The sequence below is a fragment of the Benincasa hispida genome, chromosome 2, assembly GCF_027475165.1.
Source record: "Benincasa hispida cultivar pf3 chromosome 2, pf3_genome.v1.1, whole genome shotgun sequence".
In the NCBI taxonomy this organism is placed as follows: Eukaryota; Viridiplantae; Streptophyta; class Magnoliopsida; order Cucurbitales; family Cucurbitaceae; genus Benincasa; species Benincasa hispida.
This window is the reverse complement of record NC_143479.1, coordinates 1082377-1108560: the sequence shown is the minus strand read 5'-3', so window position 1 is coordinate 1108560 and position 26184 is coordinate 1082377. Positions and strand designations below refer to the sequence as shown.

At 33.1% G+C, this 26184-nt stretch overlaps 2 protein-coding genes and 1 long non-coding RNA gene across 4 annotated transcripts; 2 read left to right on the top strand and 1 right to left on the bottom strand.

Annotated features, from left to right (window-relative positions):
• Positions 1–371: 371 nt before the first annotated feature.
• Positions 372–5724, bottom strand: LOC120071581 (uncharacterized). Its single transcript, XM_090310851.1, has 6 exons — positions 5193–5724; positions 4213–4313; positions 3938–4035; positions 2993–3186; positions 2467–2519; positions 372–799 (listed from the first exon to the last, which is right to left on the bottom strand). The coding sequence occupies exons 1-6, from the start codon at positions 5578–5580 to the stop codon at positions 776–778; spliced, it is 858 nt and encodes a 285-aa protein (XP_090166977.1). The 5' UTR covers positions 5581–5724; the 3' UTR covers positions 372–775.
• On the top strand, positions 4810–5890 carry LOC150037571 (uncharacterized). The gene is made up of 2 exons (XR_016527746.1): positions 4810–4945; positions 5148–5890. It is a non-coding gene; the product is annotated as an uncharacterized LOC150037571 (long non-coding RNA).
• Positions 5891–22658: 16768 nt separating this feature from the next.
• Positions 22659–24743, top strand: LOC120071569 (uncharacterized). Of its 2 annotated transcripts, none has more exons than XM_039023904.2 (2): positions 22659–23340; positions 23601–24743. In XM_039023904.2, exon 2 carries the CDS (start codon positions 23606–23608, stop codon positions 24512–24514), a length of 909 nt encoding a protein of 302 aa, XP_038879832.2. In that variant the 5' UTR covers positions 22659–23340; positions 23601–23605; the 3' UTR covers positions 24515–24743. The 2 variants fall into 2 exon arrangements, with proteins under 2 accessions (XP_038879832.2, XP_038879834.2); XM_039023906.2 differs by having other exon boundaries at positions 22677–23340; positions 23566–24743.
• Positions 24744–26184: the final 1441 nt, after the last annotated feature.

Below are 26184 nucleotides of genomic sequence, written 5' to 3'. Positions count from 1 at the left end.
GTTCGTGTTTGTACCTATTTAGTCATGAACTTTAAAAAGTATTCAATAAATTCTCAAACTTTCAATTTCGTGTCTAGTAGTTAATAAACTATCAATATACCCCAAAATTCTTAATTTTCTATCTACAAGTTTTCTGACATATTAACATTTTTTAGACACAAAATTGAAAGTCTTAAAGTTCCATCAAACATAAAATTCAATTTTATACCTAAAAGTACAATTAGTATTTTAAAAGATCAAATATGACAGAGATGAAAGTCCAAGAATATATTAGATAAACTTAAAAGTTTAAGGACATAGTAAACGTTTCTAAAGTTCATAGACCAAATAGACACAAATTTAAAAGTTCGACAATCAATTAGACACGAAAATGAAGGTTAAAAGACCAAATATACACAAAACTGAATGTGCGGAATCAAGAGGGCTACAGAGGACAAAAATGTTAATAGTTTAAACTTTTAAACGTTGAGTGCTATACAAAAGCAACCCAAGGTGTACAGACTCTTTAAGTTCCAATTTTCAAGAATAGGGATTTTTGTACATAAGAACCTCCCTCAGAGAAGGGGGGGAAAAAAGAATGAACACAAGATACTCTTTCTCCAGCACAGGTTCAGATTCATAAGCTGTCTCAAGTGAAGTGATAGAAGAGAATTTCAAATGGGTTTTAATTGGATCATCATTTAGCCCACTGACCCTGCTACCAAGAATGGGAAAAGACGAGTTCAAATGGATGAGAAACAATGATTCGATGTGAAAACACACCTGCTGTTGTCTCCTACAATTTGTCTTTCTCGTCATCCTGTAGGTTTAAGACAAATTTCATTATCAAATAGTAGGTACACGATAAAACACAGAAAATGTAATCAGTTTTGATTCCCACCACCAGCAAAGTACAGCAGCAGCAAAGAAAGTGGATTTGGAGTGTGTTAGCATGTTACTTTAAAGTGCTTATGAATGACTAATGATGTTTTTTCTTCCAGGGTTATTTGACCCACCAACTTTAAATTGATGTTTAATAACTTAACTCCCCCAACTTCATCTATGTTCATTATTGAAGTTTGTACATTTATCGAGAAACTCCATCTTCCACTTTTTCTCTCTCTAATGTTTCCTATCTCCAAACTAAACAACTTTGCACTTCAAACACAAACTTCCTAACTCCAAGATATTCAAACTCAACCATCAAAATCCAAACTTCCTAACTCCAACATATTCAGACTTCAAAATTTGAACTCAACGCTCCCAAACAACCTCTAGTATTTGGTTTTTTAGGAAAAAAACAACCAACTTGCAAGAAATTTAGAGCTGTGAAACTAAAAATTTAGGTATTATTTGGGCAAGGTGTTCAAAATCTCACCGTTGGGCTGAGACATCGGATAATCGGGAATCAAAGGATGAACCAATCGGGTTCTAGGAGTTTTTTGCATATGGCTGTCATTGATTCTATAAGAATGTAGCTTTGTTGTTTTTAATAAAGAACCTCTGTTTGGCATCTAGTGGAGTGATATGACTTGAGTTTTATTTGACATCAGCCGACCCCCACAACCAGGAACGTAGAAGGGGACTTCAAATGGATGAAAGCAATGAATCAATATGAAGACAAGTACACCTTTATCTACAATTTCTCTCTCTTCATCCTATGGATTTAAGACAAAATTCAACACCAAGTAATAGGTACATGATAGGTTGATAAAAAGAAGAGCAAACTGAACATTTTCAGATTTTGATTTCCAGCACTAGCAAATTACATTGACGCATGAAACTTAATCTACAAGTTGGAACTGAGGTACAGGCAGCTAAACATTTGAGTATTCATTAGGAGTTTTTTTGTTGGGAAGAAAAGAAAAGAAAAGAAAGAACATCTGTCTTTTTATATCCATAAGTGTCCATGCTAGCTTATGGATCTCAGAGACAACTGCTTGACCTTACTCTAACTATATTTGGTTGTCCATGTAACTAGTAGGATATTAAATCCTAGACACGAAGTCCCTATGCCTTGAACTGATCCCTTTAAGCCCTTTATTATTTATATTGGCCAGGCTAACTTAGGATGGTTTTAAAGTAACTGTTATTAATTTCTGAAAACAAAATTCTGTTCCAAACAAATTGTTCAGATTATGGATTTTGTTTGAAAGTTAGAATATAAACTAAAATAAACCTCTTCCTTTCGTTGGGGAGGGGGGTGGTAAGAAGGAACTAAAATAAACTTCTTAAATCCAATTGAAGCTCCAATTGTGGAAAAAGGCAAGAAGAGGAGCACAACAACCGTAAGAAAACATTTCTCAAAATTCGCAAAATTGTCGAAATCTCTAGTAGGGAATCCTAAATCCAATTCACCACAAAAACTCAGCAACATAGCCACATAAAATTCATAAGAGACATCAATGAAAATATTGAGACGTTAAGCACAACAGATTAGTCAAACATGAAAATGGGGACGTAAAACAAATGATAAATTTTACTTACCGAACTGTCAACCATTTTGTCAAAATCATCATCAAAGGCGTCATCTCCATCATCTGAATAACCAGGAAGATGATCAGTGACACCAACCTCAAATGACAGAATGACATCAACAGCAATTATATAAATGGACTGTGTATATGCTATGCACATTGCTAATAATTGTGCCAAATAATGTTCGAAGCCATGGAAGTGACAAACGATAGCCGCTCCATCAAGTCACTCGTTTTCAAGCAAAATAATCACATTTCTATATTCTCTTCCTTTTAGATAAAGTTGTGATCAATTTCTGCCTCGTAAAAATCTTCTTTAGAAAATTAATGTTAATTGCCAATAAAGCATCTTCACATCAGCAATTTGTCATAGTTCATGTGTTACAGTGTTATCAATACCATTAACAAACTTGAATAAACAAAATCAATAACGTCATAGGAACATATCTTTGTTTAAACATTAAAGATCTTCTAAAGGCATGTTTCATTTGTTAGAAATCGTACAGAGCAGACATCAATGAATTGTGGCACCATACCTGGACCTTCATCGCTGTCTCCATGATCTCCAAGAAGAAATACATCCAAGTCTTGGTCACTTGATGAGGAGGGTGGAGCGTTTTTCTTCTCCTGAGACGTAGATGTTATTTCAGCTTTAACAGGTTCCATCTTTCCATCTTCAGCATGTTTATCTGATTTCAGCATGACATCCTCCATGTACTTTTTCTCATAGCTGAAGAAGAGAATATGGAACAAGAAAAAATTGACATTTTGTTAATGAAATTCTTTAAGAAAATAAAGGCATGAAGATTAGGACACAATTGCATCTTCGTTTATCATCAACTTATTCATTACAGGATTCAGTAAAGCAAAGAGGTCAGGCAAAACTAAAAGTTGTCTGAAAAATATTTCACACACACTCATGTAGAAGGTTTTTCTGCAGTGGATCAGTAAAATACTATAGGTAATATTCACTCGACAGAGAATTCATCCCAGAAAAAAAGAAAAAAAAAAAAGATGGAGAATGAAACATTCGAATTTGGGACTAATAAAAGATGAAGGCTGCTATTCCAATGACAATTTGGCATGTGCTTGATAAGAACTAAAGCCCGAGTAGAACGTATGTCAGCATAAAAAATTTTCTTTACTACTCAGCAATCAACATAGTAGCTGAGAACTTAGTCCCATTTTGCACTTAGTCCTGGTAAGTTTATAATAACAACCAGTCCTGGTAAGTTTATAATAACAACCTAAGTCCTAAAGCATAAATGTACCCACCCCAGCGTCCAATCTAGAAAGGAAGTAACTATTTTCTCAAAATTCTAAGTTGTTAAGTTTTCAATCCAAAAGCAAGTATGGCTTATTAACTTGTTCCTTTGAATCAATTGAGAAGCAACACAAATCTAAAAGCTGTGATGATTTCTGCAATCAACATTCAAAGTTTAAAGCCAGAGTCAAGGCTCGAACTTAATATTTAAACTTACGGTGCAATGTGTCTGTTCACCAACAAAAAGTAAATCCTCCAGAATTTTCTCTCTTTCATTATGCGTGGACATAATTCATAACGTAACTTAGAAATTTCCTGGCACATTAAATTAAAATGAACGTTAAAAGCATATACATAGTAAAATGGCATGAATGCACATCTCTTGATTTATATACAATATAAATAAACTTTAAAACCAACATTCCTCTACAGTTGGTAGAGAAAGCTACATTCATCTTCACTGGTGCCAGCCAGGTTTATTAGTATTAGTACCTTGACAGTTGAAAGAACAAGACTTGCATGCTTCTCCTGCCACTCAGTTAGATCCTGACTAATATTTGAGACTGTAGGGACAATGGACATTTGTGAATCATCTACGCAAAGGGAAATGAACCAGTTTTAGAAATAAGGTCTTGGTGCCCAGTGGTTTAGAGAAATAAACATATTATATTTAGCACTGTTAAAAAGATAGAAAAAAAAAATAGGGAAACAGTTAAACATCCGGAAGATGTCATAACGACATTTCAATAGGATACTTAGCTTTAGAAGTTAGACATTGCAAAAGATTTCTACTCTGGTGCATATAATTTCATGAACAAGAGATTTTAGTGGGGTTGAAGGTCCAAAATCTGGAGAAACAATATCAATTCCTGCTCCACACATACTTCCAGTGTTCCACTAACCAAATTTCTACTAACTAGAGTCAAACCTAACCGCCAACTTATACTGGCTTAAACAAGGCCATGCACTTAATTAATGGATGGTTTTCTTACTCTATTCAAATGGAATGGTCATTTCCCCATTATCTTCAAATAATTGCAATGCTACTGACCATAAAGCTTCATATTAAACCTGTTAAACACACTTCAACTTATTACATTACTAATATTCCAGAACACGGCAAGGATCGACATTGTAAAGACTCGATTTAAGTACGTGGATGCATACAGCTTAAGGATTCTGTTTTCGGGAAATGAATAAATTGGGGTGGTTCGTTCCAGTAAAGGTAGCTCTTGAAATTCAATGGCTCCTGATATTGAGATTTAACCTTCGATATTCGCCAAGTCAGTAAAGCTTAATAATCTTCGCTTCTAAAGCTTAAATGCTTGATAATCGCGGACTAGACTTATTTGTACTTCTCCTGTTTTACCTCCAATCATCCCCCGCCCCCCGCCAATTTCTAATTCTATGATCTTCAATTTTTCAAGCAAGCAAACAAGGGGACGGAGAATTCAAGAAAACGAATCAATTACCTTCGAGTGGAAAATCCCGAAATGTACTCATAGTGATGCCTTTGACGAAATCCCTCAGCTCTTCGTTTATCCCAAATCTCTGCAAATCCTCCTCCCGCGTCTCTTCGTCGGAAGCGTTCTTCTCGAGGGCGCCAGATGGCGGAGTACCCTCGACCAAGTGCTTGATAAGATCGGCTCGCTTAACAGCTTCCGCTTTGATTTGATCAGCTCGCTTCGAGGCCTCAGTAGCGAATTCCTTGGAGCGTTTAGCAGTCTCGGAAACGATATCGGACAATCTAGAGGATCCGATCGTGAGCTCTTGGGAACGCCTTGCAGCTTCAAGAGTCAGCTCCTGCGAGCGCTTCGCTGCTTCCTCGGCGAAACTTCGAGCTTTGCTCCAAAAGTCCATGGCTGAACCTGACCGTTGAATCTCACACTTCGCGCTCTCTCTTGAGTCTGCTTCTTCGTTTCGTTGTCGTCGTCGACGGGATATGAGAGAATCCGGTGAGGGACGACGCACGATTTCTCGCTGCTCTGCGCTTTGGCCATGCTCCACGTATTATTATTATTATTATTATTTTTTAAATATGATTTGTATCTTTGCTTAATTTTAGTCCTCTAATGTATACTTCCAATAAATTTTAAATTTAGTGTCTATGTTTGTTTACTATTGATGTGTTGAAATTATAATCTTTGTGTAGTTGATATTCTATCACAAATTCTCCCATTTATAATTTTTTTCTGTTTTATTTTGTTTACATCTTTATTAATTAGTATCATTAATTATATGTAAAAAAAATATTGTCATATTAGATTGGGCTTTTACGCTAGCGATTAGCATATCCAAATACTGCCCAAACGAGCTGATCCGATTAAAAAAATAGATCCATATCCAATCCAATTTATAAAATGGTTGGATTGGATCGAACTGGTTAATCGTTAACTTTGGGATGAGCTTGGATCGACCTTTGGGCTTGGATAACTGACCTTCATTCATTACTGGCCACAATAGTAGCATTTAAGAATTATAGGGGTCCACGAAATAAATTAATAAATCATTTAATGACGTGTCAAATAATAAATGAAAATAGTTAGTATTACTGCAGCACTAGTTTTTTTTCAATTTAAATGGTCCCTAAGCTTGTTTGATCATTAGTTGGCTAATAGAAATATGATAAGACATAGATGAGGCAACACTTTTTTTAATGATGTGGATTTTTTTTAATATATATATTATTTAAACCTATTTTTCAAACCTCGTAGGATAAAAATAAAGTGGTTGAGGGTGTTTATATATATATATATTATCTAAACCCATTTTTCTAATCCAAATAAAGTCTCTAACCCAACCTCGGGTTGGATTGAGTTGTCGGGTTATAACTTATTTTTTTTTCTTTTTAATTAAAAATATGTAAATTTATATACAACATATGACTAATAACTAAAATCTCGTAAAATTCAAATACTAAATATCAAATATCTAAGATATTTATTGCAAACTTCAAATAAGGACAGATATCATAATGATTTTAAAAGAAAAACATTTAAAATTTACGAATGAATCAATACAAAGTAATCAAATTTTAAACAAAAGAAATATATATAAAACTCGGGTTGGGTTGGGTCAACCCAAATTTTTTTTAGCCAACCCACAACCCAACCCAGCCCAACCCAAAAAACAAAACTAACCCAACCTAACCCTTATATTTTGGGTTGGGTAGTCCGAGTTGTTCGGGTTATTTGAACACCCCTAATTTTTTGTCCATTTTGCTCCGTTCTTGATCTCTTTCCTTAGCAACTCTTGCCAATGTTCAAGACACAGACTTAGAGACTCGATAACAAAATTTGAACGCCCAAAACAACAACTTTAATAAGTAAATCTAAGTGTCAAAATTCTAAACATATGTTTACAAAACCCACATTCATAATGTAGAATTTCACCCAATTTTCTCTTATTTTCGTTTCAGTTGAAAATTAAAATGCACAACCTGAGTCTAATGTCAATTGTAGGAATTGATTTTCCCACGGAAGTGTGTGAATATCGTGCATTTGAAAATCAATTTGAAGATACAAAATACAGAGAAAATTCATACCGGATTATGTAAAGGATAAATATTATAAAACCCATGATTGTTAAAAACGTACGTGTCGTAATATGTATCGTACGATACGTATGAGTTGAATGCAAAAATGATTCAGATCAAACTTTTGAATCGTAAATTTGATATAGGATTCACGTTCCTGAATCGTATGAATCGTGTTGAATCGGATCGTCCTAATATACTATTCAGAAGAAAAAAAAATACCAGTTTCGAGTTGCAATCAACACCGGAGAATATGGGTTTTCTTGCCATCGTCGCCGAAAGTATCATGTTCTCCTTCTTTTTGAGTTGCAGTGTGCCAAATGGGAGAAGAAAGTAGAATCGTTCGCGTCATTGCGGGACTAGAGTTCTCCTTCTCCTGATCTCCTAGTCTCTTCTTCGAGCTGTGCGTGTTGGCAGGATAATGTATAAGTCTGATTTTGGACTTGATGAAAAATATATATGAATATGAAAAGAAAACCCTAAGGAGGCGTTTAGCGTGCGATAAAAGCAGAGAATTGAGTTGAGTTGAGTTGATAATTATTATCTGGAGAGTTAAATTGTTTGCATTTGTTGTGCAGAGTTGACTTGAATTGAGTTGGAGTATCTGATGGAGTTTTTGTAAATGAGATTGTTTTTTTTTTTAGTTTGTTCTTTGCTTATTTTCAACTATGCACCTATTTTCTCAACCCTTTTAAACATAAACTGGAAAAAAATCTATTTTTTTTCAATTTGTAAAACATAATAAATTCTTTTCAAAAATTATAAAACTCTAATTCTTTTCAATTTGTAAAACATGCCACAAAAATACATGTTATATTGCAACTCAAATAATTGTGAATTGGTATATTGTACGTATATTGAATACTCAAATACCGTTTTTTTTTAAATGGGCAATAAACACCACGTGGACTTTTTAAGCCCACTGAACCTAACTCTATTGGGCTATCAAACAACTCCTAAATACCAAATGGGTTTTTTTGTCTTATATATATATAATATTTTCAGATTCCTTTTCTGAAAATATAAGAACAATTTGAGATATTTACGACAGCCATTTATTTTTGTCATTCCATGTGCTTTTCTGAAAATTACAATTGTCCAAGTGGAAATATTAGAAGACCAACTTTGGTTAGAAATTTCTTTTACTTCCTTGTTAGTTACTATTTTATTGTGGAAAAAATGAAGATGCACATTGATGTCTGATGGTTGGACGGATGGGAAGAATCGATCGATTACAAATGTTTTAGTAAATAGTCCAAAAGGCACTGTATTTCTACAAAGTGTGGATACATCTGAAATCTACAAAAGTGTTGATAATCTACTAGATTAGGTGATAGGAAAGATTGGGGAAGATAATGTAGTTCAAATTTGAAGAAATGTTAATGGCTAAACGTAAATAACTATTTTGGTCTCCTTGTACCACACATTGCCTAGATTTGATTTTCTTGGGTTCTTATGAGGAAGTGAGAATTAATAAGGACTGGTGTGCCATAGTTACTAATTATGTTGTCACAAAAATTAATACATAGTTTCCACATGCTCCCAAATTCAATGCTGCCTATGAGGTCAAGATGAGACTTGATTAAACCATTCAAAGAATGTCCTTCACCAATGTTCAAAGAAAAACAACCAGGTACTAGCTCAAATCATAAAAAGAAAGACAGTAGTTAAATTTACAATATTCTAAGATATTATGATTAAATGTATGTGTATTGTATTTAACCTTATGGTGGGAATCCTTTGGTTGCGAACACCTCCAACATCTTGCTATTACAATTCTTACCCTAACTTGTAGTGCAACAGGTTGTGAGAGAAATTCGAGTACATTTGACTAGCTACGATACTATGGAAACCAGATTTCATAAAAATTAGAATTATTAACATTAATTATTCTTAGGTGCATTATCCAAGAGAAGAAATCATTTGGAACAACAAAGGTTGAGTGCATATGTGTTTGTAAAATATAATCTTCAGTTGGAAGCAAGGCATAAGAAGAGAATCTTTAGAATCAATCCTATTTATCTATCCCATTTAGAATCTAATGATGAATGAATTATAAAGAAAGAAGACCCGAAGACCCGACATTACCATATGATAGTTCGTTGATGAATGTAAATGATTGTTTTGACATTCAAGAAACTGAAAATAGCAAAACTATGAAGATAGGCAATAATTTTATTTATACCTTAATTATTTTTTTTCTTTTTATAAGTAATAACCTTTCCTATTATTTTTTTATTTAGGGCCTAGAGATCTATTAATAAAAAACCTATAAGAATGGCAAAGAAAGGAAATTGTTGAATTAGTAGAAGAAGAAGAGACATGTGAACAAGATAATGACGAACTATTAGTTGATATTGATTTCAGATATTGAAGTCAATAGTTGAATATTGAAACTTGAAAACTTGAAAACTACTAGTGAGAAATTCTCCTATTTTTAATGTTTTTCCATACTTATTTTGAAGTTAGTTGGATGTTTTCTTTTCTTAGCTATTTTGAACTTTGAAAATGACTATTTATTTCTCTATGTAAAGCTTTCATATTTTTGTATCTATATTATATGTTATCTACCAAATTAAAAACATACGATACACGGTACACTAAAATAAGATTTCGATACATGTTTCGTTTCTAATTTAACAACCTTGATAAAACCTATAAGTATACGGTTCTAAAGAGAAAGGGAAGAAAAAGATTGCTTACCCTTGTAGAAAACCTCTTCTCGTTTTTCCTCTCCAAAGAATCGGACACAAACTCTTCTACACAATCACTGAAAATCGACTCAACGATCAAGACACCACCACTTAGAGTCTCTGCTATTCTCAGGCAAGGGATAGGAAGTGTAGTCTCCTTTTTGCTTTTGGGAGAAAGGAAAGACAAATAGTTTGAGAGTGAGTTAGAGATCTTGAGAGTTTTTTTTTTATTTTTAAGAATCTTTCTTTTACGTATATCATACTTCACAATACTCTGTATTCCCAATACAAAATAAAGAAGAGGATGGAAGGAGTTACCTAACTCCCTCGCGTGAAAGAACAAATTAACTCCTATGAAGTGGGGAGTTATTATACTCAAATAATATAATATATATATATATATATATATATATATATATATAACTCTCAACTAATTAACGATATATTATGCATTTTAATCATATCAAAATGCAATTATCTCTTATAGCCTATAATTTTAATATGAATCTATTCACATTAATTTTAACCTACAGTATTTTTATGAATATATATAAATAATATTTGAATTTTATTCGAATATTCATCCCTCTTATTAATTATGAATCATATTCATAATTAGTTATAATGTATCAATATACATTATAATAATTTTCTTATCCATTAATTATAAAACACATTCAGAATTAACTGTAATGTATCGATATACATTATACTTTATATTAATCATATTAATGTAAAATTTTTCTTAAATAATTTGAACAATTGATTCATGCTATGAATTACATGTTTTTAAGCCATTTTTATGCACCTTTTACTAGGAAAAATGAATTATTGCATGAGTTTCCTCTTGAATTTTGGCTTCATGTAAAAAATTTAGCCTTTGAAGGTTGATTTAGGCTTTAATTATAATATTTGATGATTTGGAGCCAATTTGGTGAATTTTGGTTGTTCTTGATAGCTTCTACAAGATTTTAATTTGATGTGTCCATAGCAATTTGATGTGGACGCGTAGTGGGCCTTAAAATTTCAGATTTCGTATCAGTCAAGGTCAGTTTCGATTTTCTCGAGTATATCAGTTGTTCAATTTCGATTTTGCCTGGAAGTCAATCAAACCTTGAATTTAGTCTTTCTCAACCACTTTAGGGCGTATAAAAGGGATGGAGACCCTCCAAAACAAGGTCATCAACTCCTTAGCTGAACCCATCTCCTCTATCATAGTTTTTGTCATTTTCCAACAGTCGCCTTAGGTTTATTTTCATGTTTCAAGTTATAACCTTATGAACAGGAGTTCCTTGTAATTATTTTTATTCCTTTATTCTCTTTCCAATCGAACTCTATTGTATCAACGATTTTTTATATAATAAAAAGTTTATTTTTTCAATCATCATGAGTTAAATTCTTCCTAGGGGGTTCACCAATGTGAATGCCTTATGGTCTCTAAGGCTTAAATACTATTGTGCTCGCACCATTTTATTGTTATTGTATTCTCTTTGTCAACTTTTATCGGAAGTCTTGATAAATTAAATTGGCCACTTAATTTAAAAATCCAATAGAGTTTTAGTGCTGAGAAAGCTAGAGTGTAAATAGATCTCACGAAGGGATGTGAGATCTAAAGCCTAAGAATAGGAGGGTCACGTCACCTTAGGAATAAAGGATACCATAGGGTGAAGACACTAAACTTTAATTAATCTAAGATTTAGCTACCCATGGGAATATTCAGTATAGGACGGCCACATCACTTTTAACATAGAGTCCGAAGGGTTGAAGAATTTTTAGCCATGTTCAATTTAAAGGAAATCGGACATGAGGATTTCCATGAGCAGCGGAAGGATCGTTCCAAATTTCAATTGTATAGAAACATTAACAATTATGGTTAATAAACGGAAAAGAACTCGAAATTACAACAAAATTACAACATGTTTTTCTACATGATCAAGGAAAATAACACACATACCTTTGAAGACTCATCTTCAAAACCCTTGATCACGACGCTCGTTCACAGTAACACTGCAACACACGAATGCTCATCCACCACGACCGCAACACAGCACGATCAACAAAGTACTCGAACATCGCAATCTCCAAGATCACGAGCACAGCGGACTCCACACGAACACCATGAACGGTCTCCAAATAACCTCGACTGTGTCGAGTTGAGTGATACCACCACAATGGCTACCTTGGTATTCTCGATGTGAGAATCCAAAAGTGTGGGTTCTGTGTGGACTTGATTAGAGGCGAAGACTGGAGGAAGAACAATCGTGCAAACGATTGAGCAAGTAGGAGATGTCAAAGCCTATCGTATAGAACGGTGCCTGATCGTTTAACAAAAGCTATGCGATTGTTTAGCAGAAGTTGCACTATCGTTTAGCCCATTGGCCAACTGAGTGTCTATTGTATAGAAAAACTCTACAATCGTCTAGTTTCTCCAAGCTATCGTTTAGCAAATCTAATTTATTTGACAACTTTTCCGTGAGTAATTTTCGAGAGTGGAAACTCAATTCAACAACTTCTAAATTTATGAAATATTTTTCCTTTTATCTCACGATTATCATGAAACCACCAATAACCTACCACTTAATTGGTTATTAGAGAAAAAGAGATAATTATCCAATATTTAATTTTATTATAAATATATATGTGATAACCAACTTACCATACTATATTTATATAGTTTTAATATTTCATCTCATGAAATATATAACTATAACTTTTTTTTTTATTCCATGATCCTTAATGTAAATCTCATTTACATTAATCCTCCACTTAATATATCTCATACACCACACCGATCATATCATATATAATTGAATTACCTCTTGTCAATTTGAACATTTCAAATCAACACCAAGAATTGATCCTCAACTTGAATGCATTGAGCTACTAAAGAGACCTTATGAACCTATAGCTCGAAGCTCCAACGGTAGGTGAATAACTGAATAAACTTTTTAGTCACGGGATCTACCATCCGTTAACTGTCAGACACTCCACTAAAGACCGACAGCTGAACCCTCCTTACTACAGATATATTATGTGTCCATCTTAACCAATCAACAGTGTGATAACTCTTCACATATCGCTCGTAAGTACAACTTGGTCAATAACCGTTATACCCCTATAGTTACATCTGACTCCTTAAGTACTATTGATCTCTCTAATGAACATAAGTCATAGTCTTACTATGACTAAGTCATCTCTTCCAAAGAGAAGTTGTGGCTACTATGTTCAAGTCCCGGAATCAGCCCTTAAAGGAGCAATCTATCTACTTACTCCTGTTTCAAGGAAGGAGTGAATTCCATCTTGTGTAACTGAGTTCCCATCTCCCAAATCAGACAAGTCCCCAAAAAGGTAGGCATGTCGCGTTAGCAATCTGGCCACTCTCACCCATACTAATCAAAAGACCGCCCTTAAAGGCAGAAGTTCCCAAAACACTTAGGATTGAGGTCATATCACCTATGGTCGTTTAGGTGAGATGTAAGTCTCCAGTATCAATGGCGTTATATACACAGATGAATCATCACGTGACTCGGTCTTATACAAACTCTTTGTATAGGACACCCCCACTCGCATGTCTCCACATGAATGGTCAGGATCTATCATCTATAGTAGTTTATAACACTTGCAAACCTCTACAAAGTAGGTTGTATCCGTAATGTCACCAGAATCAGATATCCTACCTTCATCCTTATACTATAGACCTATTTAGGTTATCACTTAAGGCATGAACCACTTATATATCTCATATACATACTTAACTTTACATATAATAACCATGGAGCTTTGTTTATTGGATACGATTAAATGCCAGAATGAAATAACTCTTATGTTATTCATAACAATGTGTATATATTACAAACAACGAGACTCCGGGAGAATTAAGACACCGTCCCAATACAATTACCATTGTTTACTGTTTTTTAACTTCTATTTCTACTCATTCACAACACAATTTATTCTGGTTACCTTTGGTTGCATTAAATTTACATTATTGATCAAATTAAAATTATTGCTAGTCTTGTAGGTTCCATACTCTGAATACTCCGAGATTATAACTTCTTCGACAGTGTACGCTTGCACTTAGACCACACATATCTAAAATATTTTACCTCTCATACATTTGGTTGATCAATAATTCGAATTATTCGATAAACAATTGTCCCTTATTTTATCCCTAGTAAGTGGGCAAGGGGATCTTATGGACCTACAGATTAGAAGCTTCAATGATAGAGATTAATTAATTAACCAACATTCATTAATTGTCGGCCAATCCATTAAAGACCAGTAGCTGCACTCTTCACATTGTAGATATATTTCTATATCCATGGATATAACCAATCAACAGTAAATTAGCCTAGGTCAAAATTACCATTTTACTCCTGTAATTGCATCTAACTTCTTAAGTACCACTGATCCTTCTAATGAACAATTATTTATAATCCAACTATAAACTAGTTCCCTTTCTTGCCAGTGAGAGGGTGAGGGTCCTCATTGTCCAACACCCAGAATAAGCCCTTGAGGGAACAATTCATCTACTTATCATAAAAAGAGAAGGGGTGAATTTCATCTTGTGTAGCTATGTTTCCAACTCCCTACTCGAACAAATCCTAAAAATGATAGGTGCCTTAGTTTATTATATTTATGTTTTCTCTCAAACTCAATGTTGTATATAGTCAACTGGAGTTTTAGTCCAATTGAGAGTTTGTTGGGTTGTATGTCCTAAAACTCGCAGTTTATAAACATTAAACATATTTTATTTGTAATAAAGATGTTACTGGGGTTTATTCAATAAAATTTTTATTGAATGTGTGAATTGCTCTTGTTAAAAACCTAAATCCAATAAACTAATGAACCCCTGGCTATAGCATGAATACTTGAACTTTATGTAGAGACATGGATCAAATTGTTTGTAATATTTAACGAAATTTGTTTGTAATATTTAACGAAAATTGTAACAATTACAAAGTGGGTCGTAATCCATAGTATCACCAAGATAAGACACCTAACCTTATCCATGTATTACAAACCATTTAGGTTATTACTTAAACATAATCTACTTGTATGTCAACCACGTACATGTTTCAGTTACATTAAACTAACATTGGACCTTCGTTTATTGGATTGAAGTAATGCACAAAATAAAATGACTTTTATTTTATTAGTAACAATTTGTTTATACAAGTTTACAAACTACGAGTACAAAGAGATTTATAACACTAATCTCAACACCCGTATTGTGCTTTAAAATGTTAAAATATCATTTTGGTCTTTATACTTTGAATTATATTCCATTTTAGTCCTAATACTTTCAAATATCTAATTTCAGTCTTCATACTTTCAATAGATCTTAAACATAAAATACCATTTTTAGTAATTTAGTAATTTTAAAATCAAATCGAGAACCAAACATGATAATTCAAAATCACTTTTACATATTTGAAAATCACTCTAAAAAGTTTGAAACCAAACATAGAAATCAATTTTACAAAATCTCTTTTCCTAAAATCACTATTTTGTCAATCACTCTCAAACACACCCTAAATCTAGTCTCTCAAAATTTATTTTTAGCAAAATTAAATAATAAGAATAATAATTTTCATATAATAAAATAGAATATGTGAATAAGTTCTTAAAATTTATAGTAAATAAAAGAATTAAAATCAACAATTTGAATAAAAATAGAGAATTAAAAGTAAATAGACTAAAATTTGTTGTGAAATTGATGAGCACAATGGGAACGCAGATATGAAGAAAATATAATATAATATAAAATATAAAATATCTAAAATTATAAAATTGGATAATAGAAAATTAAGTGGAATTTGAAGTGGATTTCTTATCAATGGGTGTATGATTTTGACCAAATGCCACTATTTATAAGCAAAGTGGCAAGTAGGATGTGAACTTATATGGACACCAAGCATGAATAACTACTAGGCACATGGACAATATGAAGGGTGATACATGGCTTTTGGGCACTAAGCAATGGGCATCAATTTATTATTATAATATTCATAATACTCTCCCTTAGATGTCCATATATATATATGAAATATGCCTCATTAAAACATTACTAGGAAAAATCCAATGAAAAAAAACCCTAGTGAAGGAAAAATAGTACATATTTCATATAATATATACTCCTAAGAGAATACAATATATTTACTTCACCTCATGAAAACATCACTTAAGATCTTTGAGTCGCCGCATTCCAATATTGTGCACCATTTTTTCAAAAGTTGAGGTTGGTAATGCCTTTGTAAATAAGTCTGCCAGGTTATCCTTCGTACAAATTTTTTGTACAGTGATGTGACCATTTTCTTCAAGATCATGAGTGTAGAAAAGCTTCGGTAAAGTATGCTTTGTTTTATCTCCTTTAATATATCCTCCTTTGATTTGGGTTATACAAGTTATGTTGTCTTCATATAATATTGTTGGAGAGTTTTTATTAGAAGACAAGCAACATGTTTCACAAATGTGTTGAATCATTTATCTTAGCCATACACATTCTCAACCAGCCTCATAAATTGCAAGAATTTTAGCATGATTTGAGGAAGTGATAGTTATGGTCTGTTTTGCCAATCGCCATGATATAGCAGTTCCTCCACATGTGAACAGATAACCTGTTTGAGATCTAGCTCTGTGTGGATCAGATAAATATCCAGACTCTACAAAACCAACTATATCAAAATTTGATTCATTTGAATAAAACAAACTCATATCGATTGTTCCTCAGAGATAACGGCGTATATGCTTAATTCTATTTCGATGTCTTTTTTGTTGGAAAAGAACTATATCTTGCAAAAAGATTTACTGAAAATGCAATATTTGGCCTTATACATAAGTGCACTAATTGTATTAAGATATGGTACTTCAGGAACAAAAAGTTCTTCATTGTATTTTTGAGGTCGAAATATATCTTTCTTTATATTAAATGAACGAACTTCCATTGAAATATATATAATGGATGTGCTTTGTCCATATAAAATCTTTTTAAAATTGTTCCTGTATTAGTTGACTGATGAATAAATATTTTATCTACTAAATGCTTAATTTGAAAACCAAGGCAAAATTTTGTTTTTCTGAGATATTTCATCTCAAATTCTTTCTTAAGATATTCTATTGCCTCTGAAAGCTCTTTAGGAGTTTCAATTATATTCAAGTCATTAACATATACAGTTATAATAGCAAATCCTGATTGTGATTTCTTTATAAAAACACACTGACATATTGAATTATTTTGATATATTTCTTTCAATACGTATCTATTGGGATTGGTGTCCTAATTCTCTCGGAGTCTCGTTGTTTGTAATATATACTCATTGTTTTTTAATAAAATAAGAGTTATTTCATTCTGACATTTACTCATATCCAATAAACAAAGTTCCATGATTATTGTATGTAAATTTAAGCATGTATATAAGATGTACAAGTGGATCAAGCCTTAAGTGATAACCTAAAAAGGTCTGTAGTATAAGGATTAAGGTGGGATATCCGATCCTGGTGACACTACGAATATGATCTGCTTTGTAGAGGTTTGCAAGTATTGTAAACTACTACAGATAGTAGATCCTGAACATTCATTGGGGGGGAGGAGAGGGATGTCCTATACAAAGAGTTTGTATAAGACCGAACCACGAGATGATTCATCTCTGTATATAACGTCGTTGATACTGGAGACTTACATCTCACCTAAACAACCATAGGTGACATGATCTCAATCCTGAGTGTTTTGAAAACTCCTGCCTTTGAGGGCAGTCCTTTGATTAGTATGGGTGAGAGTGGCCAGATTGCCAATTTAACATGCCTACCTTTTTAGAGATTTGTCTGATTTGGGAGCTGGAAACTAAGTTACATAAGATGGAATTCACTCACTCCCCAAAGTAGGGGTAAGTAGATAGATTACTCCCTTAAGGGCTGATTTTGGGGCTTGAACACAGTGGTCACAACTTCTCTTTAGAAGAGGGGACTCAATCATAGTAGGACTATGACTTATGTTCATTAGAGGGATCAGTGGTACTTAAGGAGTTAGATGTAACTACAGGGGCATAAAGGTTATTGGCCGAGTTGTACTTACGAGCAATTTGTGAAGGGTTGTCGCACTGTTGATTGGTTAAGATGGACACATGATATATTTGTAATAAAGAGAGTTCAGCTATCGGTCTTTAGTGGAGTGCCTAGCAGTTAACTGATGGTGGATCCCGTGACTAAAGAGTTTAGTCAGTTATTCACGTGCTGTTAGAGCTTCGAGCTACAGGTACATAAGATCACCTTGGTAGCTCAATGGATTCAAGTTGAGGATCAGTTCTTGGTGTTAATTTGAAATGTTCAAATTTACAAGAGGTAATTCGATTACAAGTGATATGATCGGTATGGTGTATGAGATACATCAAGTGGAGGGTTAATGTAAATGAGATTTACATAAAGTGCCATGAAATAGAAAAAGAGTTATGGTTTGTATGTTTAATGAGATTAAATATTAAAACTATAGGTTATAAATATAATATGGTAAGTTGGTTATCATATATATTTATAAATATAATAATATTAATTATTGGATAATAATATAAAAACATGTTGTAATTTCGATTTATGCATAACCTGTTGTTTCCGTTTGTGTATTGTAATTGTAATGTTCATATACGATTGAAATTTGGAACGATCATTCCGTTGGTCATGGAAATCCTCATGTCCGATTTCCTTCAGTATCCACTCAGGCGATTGTACCACATTTTTTTTTATTGTTTCAATCAATATAATGATCTCTGTAACTTTATTGAATACCATTCCCAAAAATTTGATGTATATGTTTCAGGTACTTTAAATCCTTATGGGATTTTCATATAAATATTATTATCAAGAGATCCATATAAATATGTTGTGACTACATCTATAAGATACAAATCCAAACTTTTATACACAGTAAAGTCAATTAAATAACTTAATGTAATTGCATCTACCACTGGAGAATACGTCTTCTCGAAATCAATACTAGACCTTTGTGAAAAACCTTGTGTAACTAGTCTTGCGTTATATCTTGTGACCTCAATATTTTCATTTCTTTTCTTTACAAATACCCGTTTGTATTCCACAGGTTTAACACCTTCTGGTATTTGGACTACCGGTCTAAAAACCTGACGTTTTGAAAGTGAGTTTAATTATGCCTCAATTGCTTCTTTCCACTGAAGCCAATCTTTTCTATGTCGACATTCTTCAACAAATTTTAGTTCAAAATCCTCATTTTCAGATATAATATCAAGAACAACATTCTACGCAAAAATGTGGTCAATAATTACATTAATTCGATTCCATCTTTTTCCTGTCATGACATAGGTTATGGAAATCTCATTATTATCTTTAGGTATTTCACCTTCCTCACTAGTTATGTCGAGGATTTCTTTATGGGTATTTTACATTCTTAACCAAGTCTTTTTTCACTATTAATTATTTTTCTTTTTCGAGGATTTTTATTTTTGGAACCCACTGGTCTACCACGCTTCTGTCATGTTCCTTCTAGCGTATTCCAGACTCATTAGTGACAACTTATTGTGTTGGGATATCAATTTTCGATGGAATATTTGCAGCTAATATATGTGACTTAGTTACTTTCTTTGCATCTACAAATGCATCTAGTAATTGATTTGCTATATTTTGCAAATGAATTATTTTCTAAACTTCAAGTTCATATTGATCTATATGGGGATCTAAATGAGACAATAACGACGCATTCATATAACTTCTTTTTTTCAATTTCTTAATTCCTCCCCCTAATGTTGGAAAACTTGTCTCATTAAAGTGGCAATCAGCAAATCGTGTAGTAATACATCACCCGTCAAGAGTTCAAGATATTTAATAATTGATGGGGAATCATATTCAACATATATTCCTAACCCCCTTTGAGGACCCTTCTTAGTGTGTTGTGGTATAGCAATTGAAACATATACTGCACATCCAAAAATTCTCAAATGGGAAATATTTGGCTCATGAACATAATCTAATTGTAATGACGAGTACTTATGATAAACTACTTGCCTAATGCATACAAGTGACGTTGCATGCAAAATAACTTGTCCCCATACAGATAAAGGAAGCTTAGTTCTCATAAGTAATGGTCTTGCAATTAGATGCAAATGTTTTATAAATGATTTTGTTGAACTCTTTTGTGTATGAACATGAGCTACATGATGTTCAACACTTATCCCAATTAACGTATAATAATTATCAAAAGCTTGGAATGCAAATTCACCAGCATTATCAAGATAAATAGTCTTAATTGTATAATCAGAAAATTGCACTCTGAACTTAATTATTTGAGTAAGTAATCTTGCAAATGCAAGATTTCGACTTTATAATAAATACACGTGTGACCGTCTACTGAATGTATCTATTAATACCATAAAATATCTAAATGATCCACTTGGTGAGTTAATTGGTCCACAAATATCACCATGAATTTTTTCTATAAATGCAGGTGATTCAATCCTACTTTAGCTGGTGGTGGTTTAATTATCAATTTTCCTTGAGAGCAAGCATCACATGATAACTCATTATATTGAAGAATCTTCTGATTCTTCAATGGGTGTCCATTTGAATTCTCAGTAATTTTCCTCATCATTATAGATCCTGGATGACCTAATCGGTCATGCCAAATTGTAGATATGTTTGGATTCATGAAATTCAGGTTCATTATTGCATATGTTTCAATTACTTGTATAAAAGTATAATACAAGCTAGAAGATAAAACAGACAACTCTTCTATATACATTTTTCATTTGAGACAGTGGATATGATATATAGATATTCCACATTATTCTTACTATTAGTCTCAATATGATAACCATTGCAACATATATCTTTAAAACTTATAAGATTTCTCTTTGATTAACTATAGAACAATACATTGTCAATTTTAAATTTTGTTCCTCTATGCAAAATAATATTTGCTTTTCCAAAACTTTTGATCAAATTTGCAGAACCTGATATTGTATTTACTTTTACTTTCAACATTGTCAATTTGGAAAAATATTTTTTATCTGTAAGTATCGTGTGTCTAGTTGCACTGTCTGCCAAACATAGATCTTCTTTACTCATTTTTTAAACTCCCAACATATGAAAATGATCCATGTTTCTTCACTAAAAAAAACAATTACAATAAGAAAAATAACACTTAAAATATTTTCTAAATATTCTCAAAATAAAAAAGAAACACTTGATGTTTTATCAATTGCCCCAATCTTCTCTTTAGGAGATTCAAAGAAGTCCATCACATCCAAATTTGTCATGTGGGATGGATCAAATATTTTATTATCCTGGTATGCAAAATTTGCTTCCACATTTTTCTTTTTTTTTCCCTTCAGAGAGACTTAATAAAGGTCAACTAAGTGTTTTGACGTACAATAGGTACGTGACCAATGCCCAGTCATTCTGCATCAGAAACATTTATTTTCAACACTCCTTAAACTTTTATCTTGTGGAGCTTTTTCTTTGTGGTCATCATTTTGTGTGGTTCTTTTGAAATTTGAATGATTAAAATGACTACCAAGAAAATAATAATTATTTCTTCCTCTGCCACGGTAATGACCTCGACCGCAACCATGATTATTATTAAAATTCACAACATTCACTTCAAGGAATGGTTTTGTTCCAGTTGGTTGAGGTTTGTGGTTCTCATCAATAATTCGTTATTTTGTTCGACCACGAGAAGACATAATAGTTCAAGATATTGTTTAAGACCTTTCTCTCGATATTGCTGTTGTAGGAGCATATCTGAGACATGAAATGTAGAAAAAGTCTTCTCTAGCATATCAGCATCGATATTTTTTTCTCCGCATAACAACAATTTTGAACTGATTTTAAATAATACGGAATTGTAATCACTTACTGATTTAAAATCTTGTAGCCTCAAATGCATCCACTCATAACGAGCTTTAGGAATAATAAATATCTTTTAATGATCATACATTTCTTTCAAAAAATTTCACAAGATACTTGGATATTTTATTGTAAGATACTCCATTTTTAATCTCTTGTGGAGATGATGAGTAGTCAAGTTCATAGTATCAAAGTGAATTTCGACATTGAGCACCAATGACAAATAATCATTATTGCCATTAATGTCAAAGGCTGCAAATTCTAATTTTGTAAGATTTCCATGGCAACACTATCACAAAATATTGTATTTATATTAGAAATTTAATAGATATTGAATATGCAAAATAAAATTAAATATATTAATTATAACGAAGAGAGAAAAACTGACATATTTTTAGGGCTTACCAGGAGCTCATGTTGATGACGTGTTGTGAAATTGAGGAGCGAATACGAATATAGAGAAAATATAATATAATAATAATAATAATAAGTAAGATATAATATAAAATATAAAAAACTAAAATCATACAATAACTAAAATTATAAAACTGGATAATAGAAATTTTAATAGAATTTGAAGTGGATTTCTTACCAATGGGTGTGTGATTTTAAGATCCATCAAATGTCACCATTTATAAACAAACTGGCAAATAGGATGTAAAGTTACATGAACACCAAATATGAACAACTACCAAGCGCATACAAATGATGACACATGACTTTTTGAAACATCAAACAATTAACATTTTTTATTATTATAATATTCATAATAAGATTATACTATTAAAAAAACATAGGACCAAAATGACATTAAAAAACAAAGAAGTAATTTAAGGCAAAGTGTTTTCAGTCTTATCTATGTGCTGTAACTTTTGTTTTGAAAACTGGAGAAGCCAATGTTCTTCATACTTATCCATTGGGAGTTTCAAGAACCTTCCACGACAATCCCCTTCTTTCCTCCCTCCTCTTCTTCCAATTATTCTCCAATTCCACCCTTTCCCCACTGTTTCCTCTTTAAAAATCTGCTTCACCCTTGTCTTGTCTTCCCCATAAAACCATCCTCTGTTAACCATTCTTCCATTTTCTCTCTGCAACCTTCCCATTTCTCCAACCACATCACGCCACGCCCATCTTACGCCGCACCCCACTACACAACCATGTACCCAATACTTTCCCATTGACCCAATTGAAATCTTTCGATTTCAAAGCGTCTTCGTCAATCTTTCCCCCCTTTTTCCCATTCTTGAATCCGTCTTATAATCCCAGAGAAAGAGCAAAATTAGCCAAAACCCACTTGTGAATTGGATCTTTCTTCTTTATTTTCCCATTGATTTGTGTGTGTGTGTGTGTGTGTCTCTCTCTCTCGTCCTTTGGATCGAATTCGTACAAGTTGTCGTACAGCGACAAGTCCTGTTAATCCAATCCAACGAGTTCCTGTGGACAGAAATTCAGGATCATCGGTGGTGCAACTGAAGAAACACACTCAAGTTTTCACTCTGTGGTGGAAGTTCTCGGCGATTTGAGGTTCGATTCTTCCATTTTTCCTTTCGATTTAAACCATTTCTGGGATTTTCATTTCTTATCGGATTGGGAATGTTTCGTTTGATTCTATTTCTTGCTGCAAATTACCCATTTCCCGATGTTGGGATTTCATCATGTGTGTTCCTTTTGAATGCTGAGTGATTTATCTGAAGCTAATGTAGTGTGAATCGAAGTGGAACTGAGACTCAATTTTTGTTCCTTTTTTAGGGTTTTTGTGTAAGTTTTGTTCTTTGGTTTTCTAGGAATCATGTTGGTTATGAATGCGATGAGCTCTAAGAGACAGAGGCGTCCAAATGTTAGGCTAGGGGAAATTGGTGACATCTCTGCAGCTTGGGCCTGTGGGTTTTCACATAGCACAAGAGAAAAGTTAGCTCATAAGGAGTGGAAACATGATTTAGTTCAGACTGTGGGTGATGAAGATAATAACCCCATCGTTTTTGGAGAATTGGAGCCATCATCTCCCAAGCTTATAGTCTCTGAGTTGGGTGTGTCTCCACAAATTTCAACAGAATTGCAGCAGAATGAAGAGAACAAAAATAACCCCAATTCTTCAGAACTCCCCTTGGAATGCCCAACTTCAGTTGAGTTAATTGATATGTCCAAATCCAGACTGAAGTTTAGTGACGTGACTAGGAAATGTAGAGATAAGAAGCGTCGGGGACGTAGTAAAAACGTTGGTTATGCCATTCTTGGTGGCAGTTGGAGCTCGAAACATAGCTCGGATGATTGCTCAATGAATGAGAAAGAATGTGAGGGGACAGGTAATTCTGCTAATGGTTTTGGTGACTCCTCTGATCACCAGACACCAACTACTAGTAAAGAGGAATGCGGCATCGATCAACCAATGCGTCAAGAGTGTGAGATAAACAATGGTGCACAATTCACTGGTGAGAAGGCCCGACGTCAATCTGGCAATGTGCAGGATAAAATGAGATTAGAAGATGATGATACGAATGCTGTTGGTAAATGGTTAGAGGAGGTTGGATTTGGCAAGTATGCTGGTGTGTTTGAGATGCATGAGGTGGATGAGGAGGCTTTGCCACTGCTGACTATTGAAGATCTTAAAGAGATCGGTATATTCTCTGTTGGGTCTCGGAGGAAGTTGTATAATGCAATCCAACAGTTAAGAGGAGGAGGGGAAGAAGAAGCTGTCTGAAAGCTTAGAAAGCGAAATGCGCAGATAATCACCAGCGTTCTTTTACAGTTTATATTTTGCTTGTGCAGTAAAAAGCAATGGATGTACATATACGTCTAACATCTTTTGTGTTGGCTACATGCCTGAATACACCAGAACTTCCTTTTGGCAGTAAATTTGGTGGCTTCATTTTGAAGAAAAATGTGTTTTTTAGAACCATGAGATGATGATGAGATACTTTTGTTCTTCACTTTGGTGTTACTACTTACTGCTATCGAGTTAAATTAGCAATCATCCTGTGTGTTTTGAGTATCATTCTTTCTCAGTTTGGGGTTGAAAACCACTTGAGATGGAAGGAAAAATGGATTTCTATTGAAATTTTTTGTTTGAGAAAGTCTGATATCTTCATGCGAACTTGCAATAAATAAGCTCATCAAATGGTTGCCAATGATGGACCTATCTTTATATTGAAAATGCCATCAAATTTGCTCAGCCAACATCCTCTGCTTGCACTATTATGGTTTTTTTATTCTGTACGTCTTAGGTTGACATTGATGCAACTTGATAAGATGATCGAGGTTGTAGATGAAGTTGACTTGATTTGTTTGGAAACCGACTACTTATTTGAAATGACTTTCTAAATGTTCAAAGAAAAAAGTTTTTTTTTTCTTTTTGTTTAAAAATGCTTTTTTAATACCATTTCTTGGAACATATATATGATAATGACTTTCAACCTTGGTACTTACAAAATGTTCCAGTTTTGTCCCTACAAATTATATACATCACAAGAATGTAATTTGTGATTGTCACTAGTCATTTAAAAGGAAATGTGAAGTGGCAGATTAATTTGATGTCCTATTCACTACGATTTTTGGTCTCTTAAACATTTATGATTGTATTTTGATTTAATTATTTATAAAAAGACAATCAATTGGGTATTATATGATTGTTTTTTACCGGTAGAACTTCAAATTTACAAATTTGGAAGTTAAAAATTTGAGAAAAATATACCTATTACCTAAGAATTTGTGTTTGAAAAATGGGATACGACCTGGTTTCTCAAAACAATTTTTTTTTTTTTTTTCTAAAAAAATTCTTAAAAAGATTAATATATTATAACCATTTACTAGAACAAGAGTGGTGGTCATCAATAGTGGTAGAGCTCGTGTAATAATCTGTGTCAGTGGGGGCTTACGTTCGCGCCGCCCCTCTCTAAAATATTAAACCCCCAAACTCTTGGTCCGTTAATTTCGCCAGTAAACTCATTTGGGCCTAGCCTTTCATTTCTCTTTCTTCCGCTCGGCCCATAAGCTCTTGGCCTGTTAAGTTCGCAGATTTTTTCTATTATATAATTATATGATATGATATAATAATTCTGAAATTTCAGATTAAAATATTAGCGTCACCGTTATTTCCAACTATCATTAACGTAGATATAATATTGGATGAAACATTAAAAAAAAAAAAAAAAGAGTGGGTTTATTTACTCATTTAAATTTATTATTGATTTTCTTATTTATTTCTATCAAAATCAATATTTTTCCCCAAAATTTCCTAAAAATTGAGATCTAAATATTTTTGTCACACATGTCAATGTCATTTTTTCCCTCTTTTTTTATTTTATTTTTAATAATGATACTAATTTATACTTTGTTCCTACGTCTTAGACAATTATTCGTCTTATTTGTAAT